The sequence below is a fragment of the Calidris pugnax genome, unplaced genomic scaffold (genome assembly GCF_001431845.1).
Source record: "Calidris pugnax isolate Ruff unplaced genomic scaffold, ASM143184v1 scaffold24, whole genome shotgun sequence".
NCBI classification, from domain to species: domain Eukaryota; kingdom Metazoa; phylum Chordata; class Aves; order Charadriiformes; family Scolopacidae; genus Calidris; species Calidris pugnax.
In genome coordinates, this window is record NW_015090922.1 from 38,890,556 (window position 1) to 38,915,405 (window position 24,850).

General features: G+C 39.3%; 1 protein-coding gene across 1 annotated transcript in view; it reads right to left on the bottom strand.

Moving 5' to 3' along the window:
* Positions 1-204: 204 nt before the first annotated feature.
* NOX3 (NADPH oxidase 3) overlaps positions 205-24,850 on the bottom strand; it is a 41,132-nt gene continuing 16,486 nt past the window's right edge. The window contains exons 7-13 of the mRNA XM_014950575.1: positions 23,288-23,417; positions 18,685-18,777; positions 17,265-17,518; positions 13,441-13,603; positions 6,710-6,856; positions 5,403-5,527; positions 205-2,944 (exon numbers count right to left, since the gene is read on the bottom strand). Of these exons, the coding sequence (XP_014806061.1) occupies positions 2,818-2,944; positions 5,403-5,527; positions 6,710-6,856; positions 13,441-13,603; positions 17,265-17,518; positions 18,685-18,777; positions 23,288-23,417 (1,039 nt within the window). The 3' untranslated portion in view covers positions 205-2,817. The remainder of the gene's footprint in view (positions 2,945-5,402; positions 5,528-6,709; positions 6,857-13,440; positions 13,604-17,264; positions 17,519-18,684; positions 18,778-23,287; positions 23,418-24,850) is intronic.

Below are 24,850 nucleotides of genomic sequence, written 5' to 3' on the forward strand. Positions count from 1 at the left end.
ATTCTAGGTCACTCAGTCCTGATATAAGTGAAATTCTCCTCTGGTGGTGATAACAGCAGTGCTACTCAATGAACTATAACAAGGGCTCTAAATGCATCTCCTGTAGCATACCACAGTGATTTGCAAAAGTGGGAATAAATCAAAGCAGTGAAGAGATGCCATGTTGAGCCAGAAGCTAAATGTTACATCTTGTTGCAGGAGGCTAGGGGGAGAACAGATCCTGTTTTTCTGGCAGCACAATATCTTTGTGCTTGTTACCTCCGATCCAACCCCATTAAAACAATCATTCAGAATCTGCAGGAAATTGTCACCTCTTTCTTTCATGCAATGGCAGCTGGTATTGGTGCCTACACACATTTCTCATTTCCTTCAAGATTTTCAACACACATTAAAAAAAAGAAGCTTAATTTATGTTAAAAAATGTGTCAGCTTACCCTGAGGCTCAGCACGGGCACCAGGGAAAAAAATAAAAGATAAATGCCTCTAGGTGAACTGGCAGAGGCTCTAATTCTCCACTCACTCTACTGCTACACAGTATGCACCGCATTAATCATTTCACATAGGCAGGCATTTAAAAAAACTTCAACAATTTTAAAACAAAGATGCATTGCCCTAAACTTAATAGTAATACAACTGTATCTTGTTGAACAGTCTCAGTTCACACATACTGTATCCCCTAATAGAAGAGGTATAAAATAATATTGGAGTCTTCTGTGGCATAATTTTTATTATTCACTTTCTTTTGTCTATACAGTTATGTCCCCTCTAGTGGGCATTTTTCTGTGTGTGTGTAAGTATACATATATAATGTTGTCATTTGTCTTATTTGAGTGCTGACATACACAGGGTGTTTTCTACCTCCCATGTTTATTGTGTGCTGGGTAAATGCCTCCTAGTGAGCTCTGTTACACTTCAGTCCAACTTGAATATAGCTTAACTTTCTGTGCTGGGAATAGGGAAATAGTTTTCTCACTTTTCAACTTTTCTAGCTTACGTGAATGTTACAATATTTGCGTATTTTTCATTTTATTTCTCCCTCACTCTGGATTTATCCTGTGCTCCATGTGCTTAGTAATGCTAATGTCACAAAGTACAAATAATACTAGAAGGTGGAAGACAATATCAGGTCTAGGGAGGTGGCAACGATATACTGAGATGACAAAGATGAGGAGTACAAGGCTGTGAGGGAAGGACTGCTTTAGGGGACAGGACCTATAGCCATGGCAGCTGGGGTGCCAGTGAGGGCTACGAGAAGATCAGTAAAGATTTGGGTTGCATGAAGGCCACTGTTTCGTTGCTTTGATATACAAGGTGCTGCAAGGCTGGCTGACTTATCCAGCTGGAGACAGTCCTCTTTTGGAGAAAGCACCAGTGGTTTTACAGATGGCATGCATAGCTTTACGTTAGTCCCAGCACGTTAGAAGATGTGGCTCCAGGGAACAGTCCATGGGCCCTGGATGAGTTGTTAGAAAGACTGTGGTCAAACAACAGCGTTTCCAGCAGCTCTGCAGGTGGCCTCAGTGGTATTTCAGGACTCCCAGCAGCTGCCTGAGAAGGTTTGCAGAGGTGAAAAGATGAGTTACTGGTTTGTACCTACGTCTCAGTGCTGCATGAGGGTAGCAGAGAACAGGTAACTAGTCCGAGTAAAATAGATATACAAGGGAAATGTTGGTCTGCTGCTGAATGGAGTGGGGGACCTGGTGCCTAAGGCCACACAGAAGATAGAGGTACTCAATGCCTTTTTCACCTCAGTCTTTACAGGTAAGAAATCCCAGGCTCCTGAGGCAAATGGGAAAATCTGAAGCAATGCAAACTTGTCCTCAGTGAAGGAGGATCAGGTTAGGGAGCTTTTGAACAAGTCCATGGGAACTGAAGGGATGCACCCACAAGTGCTGAGGGAGCTCGCCATTTGTCATTATTTTTGAATGGTCATGGTGATGGGAGGAGGTTCCTGACGACTGGAAGAATGCAAATGTCACTCCTGTCTTCACAGAATCAGCTCTGAGCAGGGGGTTTGGGGTAGGTGATCTCCAGGGGTGCCTTCCCACCTCAGTCACTCTGTCATGTATCTTTGATTTTGTATCTTTTAAAGCCTGTTCTTCAGTGCCCATGAAGTCGTGTGACATTTAAAGGACACCTGAAACTTTTTTCCAGTTTGGGTTTCCTGTCTCAGGAGATCCATTTGCTGAGTGCAAAGGTTTCTGGGGTCTCCTTAACATATTAATCCTCAGAACATATTATTTTAAGGCATGCACAGCCAGCATCACTACAGAAATGGCAGATTTAAATGGTGCATAGTTTGGTAGGATAAAAGGAATTTGTTGGACAGTGTGTATATAAATGGTATTGCTACGGCACAACCGGGGATGTAGAGGTGGATGTGTGTGCAGCGGGAAGCTATAAGAAGTGCAAAATCACAACACCAGGAAGGAAAATGCTTTGAATGTCTGGGCACGATTTAAACAGCAGGAATGTGAGTGTTGCCTATGGTGGTAGTTTGATCATACACAACAGTGAGGTACAGTTCTCAATGTCCGTGTTGCTCATGCCTTTTTCTTCAAAGGGTAGTGGTTTGTGCTTGTTTTCACACAGATGTAGGTGGATTCACAGCATCATTAAGTAAGCAATCAGCCTTTCAGTTCTTTGAAGGAAAGGCTAAGGGTGGTGTCCAAATCTTTAGTTGGCACAGAATGGCATTTTTCTATTGAAGTCAGTGGCCCTACTTCAATGAGTGCTGCAGAATGAGTAGAGGACAGGAGAAGGTGAGGAAAAACCACACAACTTGGTAATAGCAATTAAATAATTAAGAAGTACAGGCTAGAAACTTTCTTTGTTATAGTGAAACTGAACTCCTCTTGGATCAACTGATGAATATGAGTTGCATGTCCTTTGAAGGATCTTAGAGAGAGTCTTGGGTCCACAGAAGAATACTCCAATACTGTTGCTGTAATCACAATAACATCAAAAATAAGAGAGTAGCAGAGTAAATTAATGAACTGTAGCTTTTGGCTGCCTCCAGATTTGCATCTTTTGAAATGGCTTTTTGAGAAATGCATTTGAAAAAAAAAAAGTGCTATTGTCACACAATATTACAGTATAATTATTTTAATACTTTAGTGTTTATTATATCTTACAGTGTTTATTATGTCTTATTGCATTATTTATTTGGATTGCTATATCAGAGGTCACAAGCTGTTTTAAATGTAGTTCTTTGGGTTTGATCTTCATTGTTTATTTTAATCAGAGAAGTAAACACTCTGCTGGGACTGAAAGTTTGAAATTATTTTTCTCCAGATGAGTTAATTATTATTTTTTTTCTAAAACATACACAAATTTTTCAGTTACTTCTGAGTTTTCTTCTTCTTTTTTCTTTTTTTTCCCCTCATTTTAACACTTTTCTGCCTATGGACAATTTCCAAATGGCGGACTTAAGAAAATTTGTAAATAGGTAGTTCTTATAAAATAAGAACATGACCAATGTAACAAAGACTTGTGTTCATAGGTGCACAAGTCTGTTACAGGGAGCTAGAAACCTGGTTACTCGCTGCAAAGTGCCTTAAAAGGTTTACACCGCAGTACACAGCAAATATTGCTTTGAAACATCTATATGTACACGTCTATCTGTATGTAACACAAATGCTGTTTTACTGGGGAAAGCTTAATATACGTAACCACAGTGCAAATGACAAGTGACAGCGTGGGTTTCAAAGTTTGCTCCTGTAAAGGAGGGGATGTAGACATGTTTGGGTGCCCAAGCCATAGTCCCCAGAAGTAGTGTCCATATTGCCCTGGTGCTGGATCACACTACATTTAACCTGGAGTGGTATATTCCTGATAATCCGCAAAAAGACACTGTTGCAGCCAAGGGAAAGTCCATGGACCTAAGTGCAGGGACCCAAAATTTAGTCAGTTTGTAAAAGCTGATTGTTCCATCACGCAATAGAAACTCTTGAGCTTCTTTGCCTCTTGAGCCTTCTGTAACTCAGAGCTAGAAAAGGTAGAGCATTTTTTTCTCATAAGGAAAGCTTAGTTCATGCAAGGTTTTCTTTTAAAAGGTTCAACATTGACCATAAAGATGGGCATTGAGGTTCAGAAGCAAATACAGATTTTTCTGTCACTTTAGCACTGGCTTTCTAAGGAAATACCACAAGATCCATTATAGACAGTTAATGCCCATCTCCTTCCCTGAGCATCAGAAAAGCAGCTTTTCTCAGTTGTGCTTAACAAAAGTAACAAAAAATAACGTTCCAACTATAACTTTAAAAGCTCTGTTTATGCAGTAGAATCCCTATAGAAGGTATTTCAAAAATCATATGGGCATTGGGGTTCAGAAGCAAATACAGATTTTTCTGTCACTTTAGCACTGGCTTTCTAAGGAAATACCACAAGATCCATTATAGACAGTTAATGCCCATCTCCTTCCCTGAGCATCAGAAAAGCAGCTTTTCTCAGTTGTGCTTAACAAAAGTAACAAAAAATAACGTTCCAACTATAACTTTAAAAGCTCTGTTTATGCAGTAGAATCCCTATAGAAGGTATTTCAAAAATCATATTTTCTACTCTTGGCTTTTTCCTATTTTAATCTTTCATATTTCCTGATTGCATTTATTTTGACCTCCATCAAGTGGTTTCTCTATTACTGTTATTTTTGCAATTTTATGGTATTCTTGTAGCTTACTGTATTCTCTTTGATCTCCTCCCTTTCAGCTTTTTCTTGAGTCTTTTTCATCTTTAAAAAAAGTTTTCTGCTTTATTTTTTTGTCTTTCTGTCTCCCAAGTGCAAGCCTTATTTTGCATTCGCAGGTAAATTTTTGGAAATCATAAAGAGTCACATGCATTCTGGATTTTTCTACTGCTGAACACAAAATGTTTCAAATTCTTGCTTCAAAGGCTTTCAGGAACAAAGAGGCTTTTCTCAGACCACTAGCAAATCCACCAAGTTCAAATGAACTGTCTTTGCCAGCAGAGATGAACTAATAACAGAACAGCATAGTCTTGCAAGAGTAGCCAAATATGTTAGGGGAACAAACATATCCTTGACATCATAAGAAAAAAATCACAGTTTATCTCTTTAATAACCATCTTCAAGGGAAATTAATGCTACTTTGTCCTTTGTGCAGAACAGTAATTGGATTGTGTGTTTCAATTATATCTGGACAAAGGCCAGGATATTGAAATACTTCTAAATATTAGATTTTCTTGTCCAAAAATTAGATTTTATTGGCATTCTCTTTCCGAGATTTCTTCATTAAAAGCTTCATTAAGCATAAATCTTCTTTCCACACAGCAAAAAAACTAAATTATTTTAAAAGGGTCATTTAGAAAGGTTTGCCCTCCCCTTCTCCCACTGTTTATGCTGAGAGAAGAGTAACCTAACAAGGTTAGAAGCCAACCTGCCTTACCTAGGATGGTTTTCGGCTAGTTGCTTGAACTCATTGTCCCAGTTTGGCCTTCCATAGCAAGTCTTCTGTCTCAAACCGGTAATTACATCCATCTTGTCGTCATAATGTAGGGCTATGTGAGTAGCCTAAAGGCAAATTTACAAGATAATAATTTAAAAGTCAACAATGTATACTCCAAATAAGAGAAGAAAGCAATAATGCTGCTTCATGGTGAAAGACAGAGGTATTAATGAGGGAAACTCTGTAATTATCCTGTGGAAGGAGGAAGAAGGGGAGAGGAGAAGAGAGGAGAGGAATACTCAAGAGTTTACAAAATGACTAAGAAGTGTAAAAAGCGCTTCCAAAAGTACCAGAAACCTCAAAGGAGTTCAGCTTTTTGAGATGAAATGTTTGAAATTAGTTGGGATTAAATACCTGTCTTTACGGGCCTGGCCCTAAGTGCCTCAGTCACTTTTACAGGCAGGTCTTAGATTCCTAAACCTTTTCTTAGTCTTTGAATATCTCACCCTGCACTTTATTCATTGCAGATCCTGAAGTAACAGTCACCATTTTAAAGGTGGAGTTGGAGTTTGGGAAAGGGAACTAGACAGATCTTCTTTCAACATAGACCACAGGAAAAAAGCAGAGCAAATAAGAGCAAAGACTTTCCTGTGAGAGTTTTTCTGGCAGGTGCCTAACTGATCACAGTGTGATCTGAGTGATCCTTTAAGAAAAAAGGGGGAGAGAAAATCAACTTATCTGGGTCTAAGTAAGACTAAAGAAGTTGAATGATATTGACCCAGTCTAAGGATTAAGTGCCTTGAGTTGGGATGGTCCAATGAAATTGTAAGATGGCAAATTTGAAGTCAACCAGAGAAAATATATTTTCAAACAACATGAATTAGTCCATAGAGTTTGTTGCCAAGATGTTCTAAACATAGCAGGGTTCAAGAGTGTACTGGAAATGTACGTGAACAACAAAAATTATACTAAATAATATAAGTAAACAAACCCTAAACTTTTTATACAACCCTGCTTTTTGAAGACATGGACAAATGTCCATTCACAAGCTCCTGAAAGGTTCTCTGCACTTTTCTGCAAAACACCTGGTAACCAGTGCTGCCCAAGCCAAGATATAGGACTGGCATGATTTCTTCATTTCTATTTTCCTAAATGTGAGATGGAAACAGACGGCTTGGTGTCTTTATATTTACAGTTCTTTGTCTCTCTGCTTCATCCATCATTTATTCAGCTGTTCCTGTTCCATATGTTCCCATACTGGAAAAGCAAGGTACATTAACTCAGACTCGTAAGAGTTTCATTATTACCTGACTTTCATCCCAGCCGGTAAGAAATATACGATAACTTAGAAAATCATTTTTTCCTTTTTCAGCCATTTTTGTTTCCAAGTGGAACAGAAGATCAGCAAACCACTCAAATGCTGATGGGTCTCGACAAATCCAGTAAAAATAAACCTGTCAGATAAAAGTAAAGAGATTTAACAAGAAGCAAACTGTCAATAAAACTTCTTAATGATTGGCTCAACTTGTTAACCGCATAGCATGTCTCTTCTCCACTGTAAATTTAAACATAATTACATGTAATTTTGATGATATAGTTTCTATATTTTAAAAATGTCATTCTCTTCTTAAACATTGAGTGAATATATTAATGTGCTACTGAAGATGTACATGAGGCAATGTACAACTTTCCCATCTCTCCCTGCCAGCACACTTCAGCTTTGACTTATAATACCTAACCCTGCATTTCTTGCAAACTATTTGATCATTTATTGAAATTTTGGATTTATTTTCAGTTATGTTTAAAATGGAATTTCACTTTCATTCAGCACTGAAGCAAGGAATTCCTGTTTCTCAAGACCTTATGCCATAGGTTAACAGTTGATGTAGTCAAAAGATAGTTATGCTTTTCAAGTTGGATACCCTGCATAAAACAGGCTACAGAATGCCCTACTCATTTTTAAATTTATTTCTTGTTTAACTTGGAGCATATAATTTCTAGAGAAACATGAAACTGTAATTTTAAAGTTGCCAAAAGAAGTAAAATGAACCGCTACCTCATAATTGGCTTTCTATTGGTTGAAAACCTCTTGTTTATGAAAAATTTACACAGTTTTTCTCATCCACATTTCTCTAGCTTCATCTTCCGTATACTGGATCTTGTTTTAGTTGTCTGCTGAATTAGAGAGCCTGTTCTTAAGGTTTTATTCCCCAGGTAGAAATTAGAAGCTGGGATCAAGTCATCCTATAATTCTCTCTATGGTAAACCAAACGTTCCTGGGATCTGTCACTGACAGACTAATTTTCCAGACTTTAATCATTCCTATTGCTTATTTCTGTCTATTCCTCCTCTACTCAGTCAGCCACAAACAGAACTGAGAGTTTGTTTAAATAAAAAAAAAATTAAAAAGTCCCAATTTATTAGGATCTTGGCATAGGGAATAAAATCTTTTAAACAAGATGGTTAGTCACTGTCCGTATGATCATGAGAGTTTCTATTTCAAGAGTCCTTGCTGTGGCATCTTCAGCTGGGTCAGGTGAGACTCCTCAAGCCCCTTTCTCTGTTCAGTTCATTATCGCCAGCTGGCCCAGGGACCATTGTGGCCACTTCAGCATGTGCATGATCTATTGTGATCATCTATTGTGATTTATTGTCTTAACTATATACAAAGCATCTTCTAACTAATTAACTATGTATAAAAGACTCTCCTGTGTGACCACTTCTGTTTCTGCTGACCATTGGCAAATGTCTTACCTGAGTACAAGTTAATCGGTTTTGCAGCAGGAACTGCCTGCAGAGTCTCAGGACTGGTGAGATTCCCCTCCCAGGATCTTAATCAACACACAGAGCAGGAGCTGCCTTAGGGAGTCTTCAGAACAGCTGGAAATTCCCACCTGGAAACCTCCCCCACTAGTGAGTCAAATTCTGGGCTGGGAGCACAGCCCATCCCCTGGTTTCAGCTCAGTCCCTTGTCTCGAGCTGGTCCAGCTGTGTAGATGGCTAATTTGGGAGTTCCTGCACCACCCAGGGGCTGAATGCCCAAAGCTCTCTGGATGTGTGCCCAGGTGCTACCCTGATACCTGGCTGAACCACAATTATAAGAAGAATCTGATTGCAATTCTTATAACTTGAGTTCTGTAGCTCTGGACACACAATCCATGATTACTTTTGAACAGAGAGCACCGGACCTCCAGTAGCCCTCTGTGGGCAATGTAATTTTGAGTGTAATTATTTTTATAGTGCCTCCAAAGAAATAATTCACAAACATGGAGGAAGCCTAGAAGCCCCACAATTTTGGATGAAAAGGAATGGTGTAGAGGACAATGTATAAGCTTATAACAAAGGGATGGTGGGAACTTGTTTTTTATTTTGTTGCCAAATTCATTTATTTCCTCCAACCCATCTCTCTGTGCTCACCAGCCTCTCTGTCTTTTATTATACCTCAATATCAAAGGTAATCTGGAAGGTGTGTCCCCAAGGCAATCATTGTGGGAGCTCTGATGATTTGGAAATTGTAGCCCTTTGCCATAGGATCAATGAGATAAAGATGCATATTAGACATTTCTGAAGTGAAAAATCGGAGGAGAAATCAGAAAGCAATAAAGAGATTTCCCGAAGATTTAATATACTAGGTTGTCAGACTTCTGGTAAGGTGGTGGGAGAAAAATGTGCTAACATCATGCTTCACTGGAGATTTGGTGAAGGAGACTAACAGTAATTTGAGATGTTTCCTAGCTCTGAGTGTACTGTAAGGGACCATCTGTGGTTTTTGTAAGAAATATAAATGAAGTATGATCCCAGGAAACAGAGATAAAGCATTCAGGGTTAAATAGGGTATTTTTACAGCCCAGCGCTAGGACTGTCTGCAGAACTTTAGTACCAACCATCTCGGCTGCTTGCTTTTTCCCCTTCTGTTTCAATGTTTTGCCTTAAATATAACCTTATTGCTTTACGGGGTGTTGCTGCTGATTTACAATGGCATAGCTTATGAGGAAAAAAGCAAGCCCACTGACTTTAGAGCATTTCATTTTTGTGACCAACAACAGCATTATTTTAAATTACCGAAACTAGATAAGATTTAAAGCTTTAACCTTTATGTAATTTTTTTTGTGTTTGAATCCTGAAGTCCCTGCTTGTTCCACATCCTCAGCACCTCGAAAATCAGGCCACTGAGTGCTGTCAGTCTGTATCACGCCGTGGCTGTTGATTTGTAGTGAGAAATTTCTTCCCCCAGCCTCTACTTGATCATCTTACTTCTCAAGTCTTTTCAGCAGTGCATTTTATGGAAATGTATATTTAGTACACGTGTGTGGAGAGGAGGCATGTGCTTCTAAATGAATAATGAATTGTGCTCAGGGTAGCAACTGGGAGGATGTGGGAAGGACTGGGAGCCAAGCATGTTCAGGGAAGGAGGAGGAAAAGCCAGCTGATGAGCTGAGACAATGTGGTCTTGGAAATGGGGGACTATTTTCCACAATATCATGCTATGGAGCTTGAAAGAGTGCTTTTAGCTGGTTGCAGACCCAGCTGTCACAGTGACAGCCAGTCCAACCAAATTGTGTAAAGCCACCTTTGGTGCAGTCCTCTTGAGAAAGGGTGTAGCTTTCTGAAACCACAGAAATTCCTTAAACTCATCCTCAGTGCTGTTCCACTGAAGCAGTATCCATAGCACTGCGTCTAATGTTCACATTAGAGGTGGAGAGCACTTGGTAATGAAGAAAGACTGTCATTATAAAAAGGTTTTTTTTGGCCATGATTATAATCTTAGAAAGAAAGGAGGTAGTGAAGAAGGATGGTAAAAAGTCTCCCTTTCCTTTAGATCAAAGAGGACTTCTAGTGTAATATGTTAAAATAAATGCTGTTTACAAAGGAGTTTTCCTTTCATTACTCTGACTGCCCATAGCATAGCACCACATATTACATGTATAATTAAAATATAATAAATGCACAATAAAATTGATCACTCCCTGCAAAACCCGAGTCCTTCCTGCTCCTGAGTGTACCACACCACCCGTGTGCTGTAGCGTACCAAAAAAAGATCAGAGAACTTCTCCAGCCAAATTAGTTGATCCTGTGGGCCACTACAGATAAGATGCAGCACTGCCTGTTGGTGGGGGCATGCAGGGGACTCAGACCTAGGCAGACTTTTGTATAAATGCAGGACAAGGCTCGAATTCATCCCCCTGAATTTGAAGCAAAAGGCCTAAACTGTTCTCAAACACAGCTCAGAAAGGCGGTTATGTTTGACAGCAAAAAGAAACCAGATTTTTAAGTCTTCAGGAGAAGATGTTTTGCAGAGAAGGCTGTGAGCTACAGTAGAGCTCAAAGCAGGTTACCTCAGGCAATGACGGTTGGTCTCAAAGCAAATGGAAGAGGGTGTTTTTGTTTTCCTCACTGTATATATCTGAACTTATTGCCAGAACTTTCTGTGGCCATCAAAGGTCTACATGGGTTCAAAAATCAATTAGACAGATTCATGAATTCATGGAAGAAAAGTCTACTAAGGGATATCAAACACAAGAGATGCAGCTCTTGTATCGAGATGTTACTGAACTGCAAGTTGCTCAAGGATGAGAACATGTCCACTAAGGACATATCACTGCATGATTTTCTAGTCTGTGCACTTTTCCCTAGACGTTCATGAAGAGCCACCATTGGAGACAGAATATTGGGTTAGATGGACCTTTGGTGAGACCCAGTAGGATCTTTCCTACTGTCTTTATGTAGGGTAAAAGAGAAAGTGAGTGTTTGCTGATATTAGTAACTCATGGATCAGTACAATTTTATCAATTTCAGCAGCAATTGATCTGAAAAATGAGACCATTAATGTGAAAAAAAGATCATTTTATGCATAACTAAAGCCAGTAGAAACTTTCCAGCTATGAGTAGTAGTAGCACCCTTCCTCATTGCAATAAATGATAGGGAAATGAAGGCTCTAAGGCTATTTAATTGTGAAGAATCAATTAGATAAATGTGTACTCCTTTTGATTTGCTGGGTTTTTTAAATTATACAGCTGCAGACATTATGGAAGCTATGAGTATTTATATCTCAACCGTATGTGGGCAACACTAAGAAATATTAGTTCAATAAGCGTAATGATAGCTGTACTCAAATCAAAACGAAGTTGTTAAAAAAAGAAAAACCTCTTATTTATTTCCTTAATAGACATTTCTATGGTACTCATCATGGCAGAAAGAGAGTGCTGAATACTTTGAGGAAGATTAAATTATTTGTAATTATACTGTAAGTGGAAGCTTTTAACCAATGGGAAAAAAATTGTGGAGCTACCCTGAGATTAATCGTTTTCACTAAGATGAGTGCTAAATTTTTTAAGTAATGCTGTGAACTTCCCCAGCACCTTTCACCCAGGCTTTCAAAATATTTTACAAACACCGATGAAGTTTAGCCTCATAACACCTGTGAAAAATAAGCATCACTATTCCCACTGCACCAATAAGGAAGCCAGGACATATACAATTTTTTTTAGAAATTATACTGCACCAATTAGGAAGCCAGGACATATAGGAACCTTATACTTTTGTATTTCATGGGAATTCAGGAAAACTGAACTCTGTAGTAGAAAACGGTGGCAGAAGGCACCATGTGTTTATCTTTGTCAGCGCACTAACACAGGATTCTCCCTAAGCTATGGATGAACAGCCTGAAGTATACTATACTCCCAATGCATGGTTATATTCTGTTCTTTCCCCCTTAAGATAACAACAATGACAATAGTAACAAATTAACATGTACACATACATAATAATATACATAATTACTTATAGAACATGTATATACATATATGTAGCTCTCCTTCCAGTGGAAAAAATCATTCTGGTACAGTGATAGCATTTGTAAATACACTTATTTTCACAACTCACACATATTTTCATTTTTATTTCCCTCTCTTCTCAGTGCTTTCTCTGCCTCAAAGATCCCCCCTGGCAATTTGAACCTGTCCTCAACTCCTCAGTTGCAAAAATCCCAGATGCTTTTTCAGTGGCAGCTTGTCATTAAGATGCCAGTTTTAACACTCTTTCATTTAAAAAGATCAGCCCCTTAGTCCTGCAATCAGCTCCATATGTACTGACCCTCTCAGAGATCTGTCCACTCCAATGCAATTTCAAGATCTGTCCTTAAATGTGAAATGTTGAACAGTTCCCGATTCAGCTTTTACATTGGAAAATGAGCTAAAAGAAGCTATAAGGTCCACAAGCTACCACTTGCCATGATGGATAGGGAAGAGAATGTTTAACTCTGATTTTTCTTCTCTGAACCTTCTTGTCCCTCATCGTACATCACCCATCATCTCTTCTTCACCTATCCTCCCCCAGTGCTGCCTCACGTATCCTTAGCAGAAGATGTATAACAGGTCAGCAGATCAAGAGGATGTTAACTTAATTGGTGCCATCCATGCCTTACAGACCCCAATATATTTTTTTCAACAAAATAATTAAAGTGGGTTGAGGCGGTAATAGGCATCTTGATATATGCATCTCATCCAGAGCTTAAATACCTTTTTTTATTCCTTCTATGCTGGCTAATATCCTGACTTTGCAAGGTGAGAAAAGCAGCTAATGGTCTCTGGATGCAGCATTCTGGAACAGGACATGCAGCTAAAGGACCTTCACAAAACCTGCAGCTGGACGAGGAGCAAGTGCTGCCCCTCGCTTCTGTCAGAGATGACCTTGCAGGATTTGTTTTTGGTAGGAAAGAGGCCAGATTTATCTTCTAGCTCTCTAACTATCTGTCTAGCTATGAAAGACATACCACGTTTATCTCCAGCTGCTGTTGAAAATCTGATTCTTCAGTTTTTACTAAAAACACTGCACCTAGGGCTACCTTCTTCCTCAGGCAACGACAGTGAATTTGGGAGACCCCACAACAGCTCCTGAGGCAGCTGGAAAGCGACCGACTGTGTCTGAGAGGGGGTTAAAGCGCTCAAGTGTGTCTCTGGCTCTGAGTTGCCTCTCCCACCTGGTGGAACAGGCTCATTTGTGGAACTTTTGGATGGAGCCATAAGCTTTCCCACCTACCTTCTGCAGCGCCAGCCCTGTGTTGGGGTTGCAGCATTTGTACCAAATGGATTTCAAAACAGAGGCGAACGGCGTGACTCCGATCCCTGCTGCAATGCACACGCTCACTGGGTAGTGGAAGACATCTGTGGCTGCAGATCCGTACGGTCCATCCACAGCCACCCTACGGCAACAGGACATTTATTTAGTCAAGGGTCAGCAACATGTAAAGTGAGAGAAAGGTTAAAATCTGCTGGGCTCCGTCTTTTCGAAGCGGGACTTCTGTTAAAATAAAAAAGAATTCTCTAAACTGACACACAAATTACCCTTGCAAACACATGTAATTTTCAGTGGGTGCCATTTAATAGCAAAGCAACTGCTATTTCTGAAATGAGAGAACAAGAGCACCCATGTGGGTTTGGGGCCTGGCCATCTATTTAAGTATGCAATTGCAATTTTCTGGCTTTCTGAAATGTGATTAGTCATATAATTGCATGTCCAAATTTAGCTGTGGAATTTACATATTTAATTATGAATTACTGAAAAGCATCCTGTTTTGGAGCTTTATTTTCTATATTGTATATATCAAAGTAAAGAGGAAAAGATTATATTAATCATTTTGAAAAGTTCTTCATATGTGTTCAAGGAATAAAAGAGAAAGCAAGAAAGAGGACATCATATGCAAGGAAACCACTATTTTCTCAGCTCCTTTTGAAAAAAACAGTATTTCAGAGATACATTTTTGGCAATAATACTGTACTTAGGATCTGACATAAAGGCAAATTTTGTAAGGAGAAACGCTTGTTTATGTTACTACCTCCTATAATCAACATTGCTGATGCTGAGGCATTCATTTTGGTCAAAATTAGAGATGAAAAAGATTATTAAATAATCAGATTCATTCCTCTAACAACATGGAATGTAAATATACACAGTAGTTTGGAGTGCTCTGTCCAGTCTGTCTTTAAATAACCTAAGTGCTCTGGAAGAGAGTTTCACTAACACCCAGTCCTTAGGAAAAATTGTTTTTTACCCTGTTTCAGATTTTCTATTTTTTTGTGCTCTTTATTGCATGAATGATCTTTATTTTACCCTGTTTCACATTTTCTGTTTCTTTGTGCTCTTTATTGCATGAATGATCTTTAATATTCAGCTTAAGTAATGCAAACAAATATGTGGACGTAAGAATAATGAAATGTTTTACTGGGAAAAGAAAGGGGGACCGCCAAGAAATGGTACATGCAAATACAGGGACACAGTGTATCTTAAACCCTATGTTGCTTTCTTAGAGTGTACCTGAATTCCTAGCAAACATCTGCCCTTTCAGCTGCACTTGTCACAGGGTTCGTTTTTATTTCAGTATTCCAAATGCTCTGCAAGTGGGGTACAAAATGAAACAGCTACTCAGGGATAATTTCTGAAAATCTGGCCTCGTGTAAACAAAATAAGTTTTTTAAAAAAATATGCATTGCTATTCAGATTATTGCCCAGCCTTGTACCTTTTGAGCACTCAAAACTTCCTGTAGAATATGGCTAGAGAATATATGTAGAGCGTCTAAGAACTGCTTTCAGGTAAGCTTTCTATGTAGTTCAATGGGGGCTTGGGAGCAATTCTCATTATTGTTAGTAGATTGAGAAAAAGCTAGTCTGGAGGGAATTTCAAGAGATTCTTTAATCTTTCTCTGTGCTACAAGACAGGATCAATTATTTCTGAATCATTCCTTACAGAGATTTGTCTTGTCAGTCTGCTCCTAAATCCTCAGGTGACAGAGATCCCATCATTGGTTTGAAGGCCTTGCTCAGAGGTAGCAAGAGAGCTTAGCTGAGTACAAAGACTTAGAGAATTCAGGAGGAGAAAGTGGAGAAAGAGAAACTGAGCTGTACAACCCATTCATTTGATCTAGAGAGGGTGGAGGAAGGTAGGAAGATGGTAAACAAAGTGAAAAAAAATATTACATTTGGATTTGCCAAGGGAGAAATAGAAAAAAGGGCTATAGACTGTTTCTAGCTGTGGCTTGGATTGTTGGCATTTTTTGCATCCATCTACACAATTTCATTAGAAAGAAGCATTATACTTTGGGGAAAGGCAGGGAAAGTATTTAGTTTTAGAAAAGTAACATTACTGGATTTTTGTATTATTTCTAGAATTTAAACATTTGCTGATCAGCACGATTAGGTAGTACTCCTGACTGTGAGAGAGGTTAGATTTCGGGACGGTGTACTAAAACAGCAATTAAGTGAGCCAAAATCCTGAAGAGGCTCAATATGGAACTTGACTATTTTCACAGGAATAGTCTTTTCTGTGGTATTATCTCTCAAATTGACCAGCAATCACAACTGTTTTTTCTACCTGTATAAACGTACCTATACTTTATTTTTTATCTTCTTTTATTCATTACAATATACATATTTTATTTTTAGAACCTTACCTTATCATTCAGTTGCTACATAGCTTCTGTCTTCTGCTTAGTTTCTGCTATATGTTATTTTTTAATATAGTCACCAGTTCAGTGTTTATCCTTAGATATTGAAACCTTTGAAAAAGGCCTGTTATTTGCTTTATTGCTAGCTTAACTAAATTCTTTTTAATATATTGCAAGAAAGCAACTGAATGATGGCATTAGGCACCCTAACAAGATTAAAAAGAAGAGCCTTTATATGACAGCACTGCTAATTTCAGCCCTGCATTGTGGCCAGCAATGTTTGATAATATTTTTCTCTTTCTCATTCTTTACACTGGCTGTCAATCACTTTGGACCATTTTTGCTCCAGTTCTGCTGAAACGGCATACTTCTCATTCCAGTTGCCTTTAACAAAGGCACGGCTTTCATTTCTAATTCTTATTAACTGATACAATGCAAAGACTGGACCAGACTTTCTTCTCTGCCCCCACCTTCCAGTGTGCCTCTGTAGCTCAGTGGTGTCTATAAGCTTTTTCGGGGAATACTCTTATATTCCAAGTCCCATTCCACTATATAAATGTAGTTAAACAAGTGCCTTTTGCAGTTCAATTTTACTAGAACTCCCTCATCAAAAGCAATTTTCCAGGGGGAAAATAGTCCCTTCAGTCCCAGGCTCTACACACTCCACCAGAATTGAAATGATCCCAGGATGGGCTCTTTGCTGAAAATCTCTACTACGCCTGCAAGGAGCGAAGTGGTTCGAATCCATGATGTGTAGAGCCAGATGCTTAGCTGCTGTAAGGCAGGATGGCTCCATGAACTCCAGGTGAGCCCTGCTGACTGGCAACAACAAAGCATCAACCTTTTTGCTTGGATTAAGATGCCACAGTTACAGAATTTGAAAAGCGATAACCTTTATAAAGTGGAGAAGTGATTGGACGCCAGAGAGAGAGCTGAGGGAGACAACTGGAAAGAAGTAAGGTTCAGATAGAAATTTCTGGGGCCACAAAACATCTAAGTAACATCTAAGAAAGGGAAAAGCTGAAAGTTTGGATGGCAGCTGATGGGAGTCATCAGAGCACAAGCATATGGACACAAAGCATCTAGCATCATTTCCATTCAGTTCAAAAGCCCTTATCTGTTGAAATGGATATCTTCAGGTGTAGATGTAGATATTATAGATTTAGATGATAATGACAGAGGTTTAGATATTGATATGAACTTTAAATCTTGTATTAGCCTACAGGTGTTCTTGATAGCCGTTGGCCTAGGTTCATGGCTGTGTTTGTGGTTTTTTAGCACAATGGCATATTTAGAGATCCAGAACTACGATCTAATACTGTGCCATAAAGAATACACACAAAATGAATTAAAGGCAAAACATTAACATTTATTTTAAAATGTAGAATTAACATTTTAAAATGTATTGTTTGCAATTCAAACCTTGGTAACATCCACAATTCCTTGAAAGCTTTTTCCTCAGCTCCGAAGGCCTTGAAGAGGGCCCCAGTCCAGTCCCCGACGACCCGAATGTGAACGCTGAAGAAGTCCTCCTCAGGAGCTGAGGTGAGAGTGAAAGGGTGCCACTCCAACTGTGAGACTGATGGGCACTGTAGAAAGATATATTGACCAGGTCCCATTTTAAAGCCACGTTTCTTCATGTGAAGCTCAAGGACTCCAGAGGAATGTGTCACCACCTAAACAGCAATAGAAAGATCTGCTTCATTATCCTTCAGAAGAGTAACTGTTTGTTTCCAATAGGTTACAGGTGACTTTGCAACCATTGCTATTTGAGTTCAAGCACAAGTTAATGTGAATTGGGATGCATGATAATGTTTAAATGTCTTGTAAATTGTGACCTAAACTGCATGTTGCAGTGCTGTTGCTGCCCAATAGCTTGAGAGCATGTAGTGTCTATCATGGGGCAGCTTGCTTTGTGAGCGTGAGAGGCAGAGGAAAGGCTGCAACAATTGAAAAATCTGTCAACTTTCCATCTTAGTAGAGCCTATGCAAAAGTATTCCTTGACAGACTGGAATAATTGCCCAGTTTTGCTCACAATTAACATGTACGGGGTTGTTGGTTTGGCAAGAAGAAAATAGCCCTGCGAGCTCAATCCTAATACACATTTATTTAGAGGTAATCTCAGTTAAGCAGCCAGTTTTATATGTCCCACATAGTAAACGGAGATTCTCAGATCACAGCCACTCTATGAAATCAGCAGCAAGACTCATCCGACATGCTTTTCCCCCTCACACAAGATAAGCCTGTTTCTGATCTCCAGCTTGATACGTGCGGGCTCAGCTACTTCAGCCATGGCATTCCTCATCCATTCAGCTGTGATTCAAACAGGCCCTTAACACACAGAGATGTTTACAGCTGGGATAAATTGTTACAGTGGTATTAATGAAGCTTCGGCTATTTATGCTGTATGGTAGTATAGCCCTATAGGGAAGGTATAATCCTTGGAAGGCTCCAGGTTTGAAAGTAAAAGCCGCGTCCTACTGAAGTCAAAGTCCTGCAAAGACACGTCTCCACCATTTACTGCAGCGGAACGTGGTTTTCAGTTCAGCACAAAAAGAGACCCTCTGCACAGAGGATTGTGTTATGGTGGTGTAGCTGACTTGTAAGTCTGGTACTACATTAATCAAATTGGGTCCCGTATGGAATATTCGCATGGACTTGCTATTGGAATAAATGCAAACCCTAAAATCAATACTTGGCTGAAACCATGGTAATGGTATAAAAGCTGCTGAAGCTAGGAGTGAAAAATGAGGTCATAATATAAAGGAGTTATCTATAAGAGATAAAAAAGTCATTGACATAATGGTTTTTTTACGCAGACATGCAAGTTCTGTTACATACCTTAGTAATGACCACCTCCTGTTGAAATCTCCAAAACCTAACAATTCTTTCACATATATACAGCACCATAGGACTTAAAACCCACTTCCAAGCCTGTAGAAAGTTGCATATTAAAAAAACAACATTTATTTAATTTCTAGAAAAATATTTTGCATTTCTGGTTTAAATCAGCAGGTTGCCTAAAATGAAATTATTTGATTTCTCTCCTGTGATTTTTGGTTCGCCTTTCTCAGGAGAGTATTTCTGTTGCTACTGTAGCAGTTCTGGCTTTCTTGTGGAACAGACATATGGGACTCCTTCACAGATGCACTCCAAAAGCAGTGCTAATATCTATCTGTATCCTGGCCAAGAAGAGTCCTTTAAAATCTTTTCCTACTAAAAGGCAAAAGGATTAATCTATTTAGGTGTTACATATGGACGTCATTGGACCTGAAAACGTATAGATGCATACATTTATACAATATTACCCATAGACTTACTATTTTTTTGCTCTTCAAAGTCTGAAATTTTTCAGAAGGGTCAGATAGAAGTAGCTTTTATTGTCAGCTGTGATTTTTCTGATGCTGCATGAGAAAACATTAAGTCCCATATATTCAATTAGAGGAATGGGTTATATTTCCATTTAATCCATTAGTTGGCTCCGTATCAATAAATGTGTTTTTTTGATCTAGGATACTAAGCTGGCCATACTTTAAGTATTGAAGATGATTGCTGTGCTTGTACTTGCTAATCGTATCTACTGATCACTATAACAATCAAAGATACTTGGCTATTCAAGTATACTAGCTGATGATTTCACCAAGTTGCACTGATAGCTGAGATAATTAGATGTAATTGAATCTTCATGATTTAAAAAAAAATAATTTTTTTTTCCTAGAAGAAATACTGGTTTATTTCCAGTTTTGTTAATTACACAGCTCACTGTAGGCAACTGAAGACTCCACAATCATCTGGCTTTTAAAATCTCAGAAGAGTAACTTTACTTGCTGAAACATTGACTTTGCTCCACAAGCTGGGTAACAGGGGTTATAAAGTATCTTTTATGAGAAGCAAGCTATAAAATTATGTGGCTTCCTTAGAAAGTGCTAAGAGGATGGAGTGGCAATTTCCCAAGGTTAAGTCTTGAAAATTAAATTAAAAGAATGCATGATTTAATAATGGGAATAAACCAGCATAAGACAGAAGATTCTCAGTTAAAGCAGAAACTCAACACATCCGTTGTCCCTAAATACTACAGGTGTCTCTGCACAGTGGGTAATCTCACATGTCTTGAATATATTTGCATATATCAAGCCACAATAATGATGAGGCTTGTTTTTCCTCCCTTCCATTTGTGCTACCTGTAAATAAAAGCACATGACAGGAATGTTAAGGCTGAAGGCTACCCTGTGGGAGAGCTCGGCTGAGATTTCAAACGTGCCATCGCTCCAGCGCAACGGAGCATTCAATCCAAAATATCTTCTGGCTGGGTTGGGACAACAGGGCATCCACCAGGAGGGATTTGCTGCCAGGCAACACGGCTCCTGGCCGACTAATCAGGGCAGCGGTGTTCTTGCCCAAGTGGTGTTTCTCCTCAGGGGGAGCGAGATCAAGCTCCTATCTGCTGAAATATGGAGCAGGGGAGCACGTGACAGAGACAGGGGCTCTGCTGTGGTAGCCTCCCCCAGGAGCAGCAATCCCAGCAGGGCACAAGGATGTCCCTTCCCTGCTCAGTCCCATCCATACTGGCCTCTGCCAGCGCTGTGGAGGTCTCGCCATGGCTTTTTAGCCTCTGAATGAATTTAGAATCATAGAATCATAGAATCGTCTAGGTTGGAAGAGACCCTTGGGATCATCGAGTCCAACCATCTACCCTACTCTACAAAGTCCTCCCCTACACCATGTCCCTTAGCACTGCATCTAAACGGCCCTTAAACACAGCCAGGGATGGTGACTCCACCACCTCCCTGGGCAGCCTGTTCCAATGCCCTATCACTCTTTTGGTGAAAAATTCTTTCCTAATGTTCAATCTAAACCTACCCTGTTGGAGCTTGAAGCCATTTGTGCTGAGGTGTCTAGCAGGTATCACACCATAGCACATTACCCATCCGGCAAAGCACTGTTCTTACAGATGATCTATATGCCATATGGTATTATCACAATTCATTTAAAGTAATGTGACTTTGCAAGTACGGCCTTGGGTATGCAGGAAAGTGTGGCAAAATAGGTTTAACACGGAGAAGTGGAAGTTCTCTCCAGTTAGCTTTACGATAATGAATGTCAAGCCATGCTGTTGGAAGCAAGCTTGTGTCTGTATTCATGGTGCGTAGCCATGTATTGATTTTTATGGCGATATTGTAGCTGAAATTTTTAGAGAGGCATTCATTTTCTCATTAATATGCAGGTTGGATAGTGGCTAACAATAGTTTAGTTTAAGAAAAATCTATGTCAGCCATTAAAAGAGCTACAAGGCACTGAATGCTAATTTTTCTCCTTTACTATATGATTTCCTTTGGTATGTTTTCTCTTTTTGGAAGAAATAACAAAAACTTGCATATGAGCAAGCTAAATCTTGAGCTGTAAATGTTAAATGATTTTGTTTGGATGCTAGACATCTGACATACTGTACAAGTCTGCTACTTAATTACCCCCTGTGGATTTGCAATCTTGTTGCAGCAAAACCACCCTTCCGTGGGATATTTTTCCTGCCTTTCGCCTTTCCCTTTCATAATTCATGTTTAAAATTCTCTCCTTTTTACCTAACTTAAGACATCAAGGCTGGACGATATGAAGCATGTGACCCAAAGCAAGGACATAATTTAATCTCCAGCTTATTCTCCCTTGGTATTTAAACTATCCATATTAAAGTACTATTAGTTAAAATAATAATATTAATTTGCATCCCTAGCTTTACTGTTCCATTGTGTTTTCTGTATCTCTACCTCATAAGGTTTTTGCTTGGAGGCTATCACAGAATCACAGAATCACAGAATTGTAGTGGTTGGAAGGGACCTCAGAGATCATCGAGTCCAACCACAAAAAAAAAAAAAACCAAAAAAACCCAAACCCCAAAAAACCCCCACAAAAGCACCACACCCACCATCCTGTCATGTAATTTCTGTTTACACCACTTACTTGCTGCTACCTCCTATGGCACGATCTAACTTTAAGTACCCTAAGTCATGCTAAATACATGAATTTGTACATCATTAATCACAGAACACTTTTTATGTTTGCAGAAATCACCTTGCCGTTCAGAAAGCATTATTCCAGAAATGACCACATGGTACAACTAACCTGATTTTCCAGCTCTCTTTGTCAAACTAGGAAAGGCTACCTATTGCATAAAACTATATGTCAGAGCTTAGCAAAGTAATGAACATGTTTCAAGGTATTTTGGGGAAATATTTCTCTTGAGTATATCTGGGTTTCGTTCCCCCCTCACTTCCCATAAAACAGGAATAACAGAACAATAATTAACCAAAAATATCAGCTGTACTTGTGAGAAGATGTTAAACTCCGCATATGCCTACTGTATTAAAAATACAGTTTTATACACATTGGCATAAGTAATTCTACTCGAGAGATTAAACTCTTCTAGAATAATGTCGACTTTGTTTGGTGGTAGAAATATAGCTATTGTTGTTTTCAAAACTCACGTAGGCAAATCACACGAAGCCAGTTTGAGAGAGTTGATAGAGGTCATTAGCACTTTGTATTGCCTCTACTGCTTCTGTGTATTGTAGCCACACATTTTTAAGCACAAATAATCCTAAAAACACTGGCTAACTGAAATGACCTGAATAATGGCAGAGTCAATAGTGTAAGTGCAATAATTGCTCAATTTAGCATGTATTTCTACCTAGGTTCCTCAATCAATAAGATATCTGTGATTAAGAAAAAAAAAGATAAAGATGTTAAAGAGAAGTGGCCCCAGTACTGAGCCCTGTGGGACACCACTCGTGACTGGACGCCAGCTGGATTTAGCTCCATTCACCACCTATGTTTGTGCAATGAACACATCAAGGTTATCGGTTATATTAAATAATCAAAAATAAATGTACATACACAATAGGTTTAGATAGAGTAAAATTCTGAAATCCATACGTTTTCTGTATCTCTACCTCATAAGGTTTTTGCTTGGAGGCTATCACAGAATCACAGAATCACAGAATTGTATTTTCTGTATCTCTACCTCATGAGGTTTTTGCTTAGAGGCTATGTTTGTGCAATGAACACATCAAGGATATCGGTTATATTAAATAATTAAAAATAAATGTACATACACAATAGATTTAGATAGAGTAAAATTCTGAAATCCATACCCTTCAAAAGGAGACTTGCCTAACTAAAGGATCTTACAGAAATAAAAGTTTTTATTCATAACACCAAAAATTTTACACATCACTCTTAATCTGTACCTGTCTGTGCTGGTTATAGGGGAGGTTGGGCTCACAATCTTAATGCACGGGGAGAGGTCGTGGAACAGAAATGTCACACTATTCTCTAAACATAACACTTAGTGCCAGTCACCACCATACACTCCAGCTCCTTGCTCCCTAAGATATTTGGCCTCCCAAGGAAGGACATTAAGTTAGGAACAGAAGACAAACATCACTCTTACCACAGGTTTGTTGCCGGAAAACTGAGGCAGAGGGCACTGGGTGGCGTTCTCCCATTCCAAGTAGTGGTCTTTACAGTAAGTGACATTGTGAAGCAGCAGACTCTGAGGCGTCTGACCCCGGACAAGCTGACTTAAAACAAAATTGTCCATCAGTGATATGCTTCTTCGCAAGGTTTTTATGCATCTGTAGGTTTTGCACTTGTAGTCAAGTGCAGATTCAGAGATAACTGAAAGTTCAAGAACTGGCCGTTTCAGTCCTTTTCTGCTCACTTGTTCAAATTACCTTTCCCTTAGCTTTGCCATGACTTTTTGACCAAATGCAAGAAGTGTGCTATAGTATTGGTGTATATCAATGCAACTGAAGCGTGGAGAGTCCTTGCATAGAAAATGTACATTTTGCTGTTTGTGGCAAAATTGGAATGATTTCCAAGCTCTTTGCAGCAGACACTTTGACCTCCTCTGTATATAAGCATCTGGTATTGTTTGGAAAAATAATAAAATTTAATAGTGACAGACCTTCTCTTTCATTTGCTGCTTTCTAAATGCATATTTCAAAGCTGCAAATAAAGTTGGAGGACTGTAATTAGATGTATACTCTCTAAACATATTAAATTCTAGCTTCTTTACTTCTGAGAGTGTTAATGATGTGAATTTTCCCCAACATATCAATCCTGACCGTTCAGTTTAATGGGTTTCAGCTGGTGTTTATTATGGGTAGAGAAGGAAGATTTTTATGGGGAAGCCCTGTTTGTTTCATATTGTTTCACTAAATTTTCCATTCCATACTTTGGCTCTACAACACTATCCTCTCCTGCCCACCAGTCTAACAAGAGACAAGGAGATAAGAAGTGCTGCCACCTTTTACACAGCAGTGTCATCATCTGCCACCACTTCAGACAGAAAGACAGAAAAGGATGTAGGCTTGAGTGAGTTTTGTTCGATCGTCTGGGAAGGAGGAAGAGATGGGAAGTGGATGATGAAAACTTGGGGTTTGACTCCTTTTCATAAGTGGGGTAGTGACAGGGATGTGCTGGAGGAGGAAGGAGCTGCTCTGCTGCAGTGTGCTCACTGAATGCTGTCGATAGGGCTCTTAAATAAGTATCCCCTTTTCAGGGACATCTCATGCTGAGGACTGTCGATGAGCGGGCTAGGCAGAGGGAGCTTACAAAGCTGAAGGTTTAAAGGGTTCATTATAGTTGTTCGAAATTGGATTCTAAAAGATTTGCCAGAGAGAGAGGAGAGGGGGCCATTTTAATCAGGCCAGGATACAGTTTGCAGCATTTGTTTGCAGCTGTGCCGCTGAAACTTGGGGCTAATTAATTGGGCCAATTTCAGGAACTCTCAGAGCCAAACTGAATGTGGCAGCTCTCAAGTCGCGAGGTAAGAGGTGGGAAAAGTAAGATGCCACAAAACGTCATACCAGCCTGTTCCCTACCCTGTGGTGATACCAGGTACCTGCAGAGAGCAGGCACACGTACACACCACTGTGGAAGTTCCCCTGTGTCCGAGAGTAGCAGTTGGATGTACTTTAGTGGTGGGTGACACCATCTGAATGTTTTATGA